The sequence below is a fragment of the Acartia tonsa genome, chromosome 1 (genome assembly GCF_053477335.1).
Source record: "Acartia tonsa isolate MP-2025a chromosome 1, ASM5347733v1, whole genome shotgun sequence".
Lineage (NCBI taxonomy): Eukaryota > Metazoa > Arthropoda > Copepoda > Calanoida > Acartiidae > Acartia > Acartia tonsa.
In genome coordinates, this window is record NC_137260.1 from 41,409,748 (window position 1) to 41,412,053 (window position 2,306).

At 36.5% G+C, this 2,306-nt stretch overlaps 1 protein-coding gene across 1 annotated transcript; it reads left to right on the forward strand.

The window, feature by feature from the left end:
* The first annotated feature begins 265 nt into the window (after positions 1-265).
* Positions 266-2,074, forward strand: LOC145327543 (uncharacterized). Its single transcript, XM_080171091.1, has 2 exons — positions 266-1,425; positions 1,904-2,074. Exons 1-2 carry the CDS (start codon positions 466-468, stop codon positions 2,072-2,074), a joined length of 1,131 nt encoding a protein of 376 aa, XP_080027217.1. The 5' UTR covers positions 266-465.
* Positions 2,075-2,306: the final 232 nt, after the last annotated feature.

Consider the following 2,306-nt stretch of genomic DNA (forward strand, 5'->3'; position numbering starts at 1 on the left):
GGGCAAACTCGAGATGAAACAAGTTTTTGAATGTACTCAAAAAGAAGTGGGTAGATGGTGGAGAGATAAACTAATTTGTCTGACAGAAGTATTTCAGTTAGCAGCATATTAGGAAGAAATCCTTTCATCGTTTATTCTTCTCTACAAGGTTTTACACCTCTCTGGTAAAACCCTCTGCACGCCACTTCTTTAATTAATTGCTCATTTGTTTAGGCAAATATCATAAAATCTAAAATCTAAAATTTAACCATGTTTAGGCCACCATTTTCAGTTCAGACGCCGAAGGGGTAACAAGTAACCAAATTCTCCCCTCCTTATACTAGTGTTTGAACATTTTGACCGCCCGCTGTACACAGTCACACACACACCATACATGACTGTATAATTATTTGGCGGGAGTATTGTTGTGCAAGAAACACATCACATATATTTCTATTCTTTTTATATTTTGTTTATATAATAACTATGGCTAACAACCAAGAACTTTTAATGAAATTGAAAACCCTTCAAAGTAACTATGATAAGTTAAAAAGTGATTTTTACCACTCTGACCGGCAGCGGATTATTTGTGACAATGAACGTGAGCAGTATTGCCGCAACTGGTCTCTCCGTTTTTTCGGCATCAATGTCGAACAGGGGGACATCAACGAGCTCGGCCTTGATGTGGCCTGCATGATAACAGTTTACAAACGTGTTGTCAAACCTGTCTTGGAATGTGCTGACAAAAAGATCCTTCCTGCAGTGCCAGAGTGGTTTGATTTGCTCGAAAACGGACATTTTGTTGGTAAATCATTTAAATCTAAAAGAAATCCTTCATTGTTTTTGCCAAAACCTATAATCATACGTTTCACTAAGAGATGGCAGCGTAATTTGTTCCTGCGGCTAAAAAAGGACCACATGCCGAGCCCTACTGAATTGGAGATGGAAGCAGGTGTAGAAAAGTTCACTGCCACCGCCGACTTAACTACACGCAACTACAAATTCATGAAACTGATCAGTGATGATGCTAGGGTTGATAAAGTTTGGACCCTAGATGGCAAGATAAAATTTACCTTGGTCCAAGACCTGCAGAAGCAGAAGTATGTACATACCGTTTCTTGTATTTTAGATTCTGTAGATAAAATACTTGATTCAGCTGTCAACACTCTGAGAATATCCAGACGCAAGGCATTCCCTTCAGATGTTCAGAAACCAACATCATATGTAGCGGCAACCGCCGCTGCACCTGCCGCACCCACTTCGACAGCACAGGGTGCCCGGGAGAAGCCGCCACAGCAGCAACACCAGCAGCCGCAGCAGCAGAGGCGAACCAACAGCAGTACCAGAGCTGTCCTGCTTGATGGCCCATCACCAGCTGTCCTGGAGGCCAGAAGGCAGCGAGATCTTTTAAACGAGGACTCTGATGTTGATTTTGATAATCAAAAGGTATAATGTAAAATTTCATAATCCTAAGAATAATTAATTTAGATTTTCTGTGTTTTAATTTGATGGTTTTCTTATCAGCTTTCTTATTTATTTTCTATCGATTAAAATAACTAAATCATTAACTGTTTTATACTAATATGACAAATCTATTTCTTTTTTATATACATACAGACAGACATCCTACTTTCGTGTATGATGTATAATTTAAATTTGAATGTAACTAAAAAACTAACTACACCACGTATATTGGTATAATGATATTGATAAAAACTTTTTCTGTCTATGTAAATCTATCCAAATTTAAGAATAGAATTTTATTTTAAAAATTAAAATAAATATGCACTTAAACAATACTTCGCTTTTATGCATTTAGTTTTTTTTGTAATGTCTTACTTTTTCTACTTGTTGTATATATATCAGGGCAATTGCCGTCCCTTGTCCCTGATTAATTCTTGTACTAAAATATGTTTATTTTCAGGTTTCCCCTCCCGTGCGCAGCTTCTCTCCCCTTTTTACAACTATGAACCAGGATAATGTGGATTTTTTAAGTACTGAAAACCTTTCACGTTCATTTAACTTCAACTTTAAAGAAATTTTTAATTCAAGTATTGATGTAGGAGTAAATAGTAATTTTAACACTGTGGGCTAGAATTGAATCAAGACAAAAGTAAGTGCCGAGCCCTGGGACTTATGTGTGGTGAAAATAGACATAAAACCATGATTATTCCAGGTAAAACCAAAATATTTCAGCGGGGGCTTTTTGAGAAAATTAGATTTGAAAATTTCAAGTTCAATTTTTACCCCCTAGGAGTTGCCGCATAATCATGACAAGAAAAGCAAATATTATTTATTTTAAATTTTGAACAACTTTGCTTTTATGA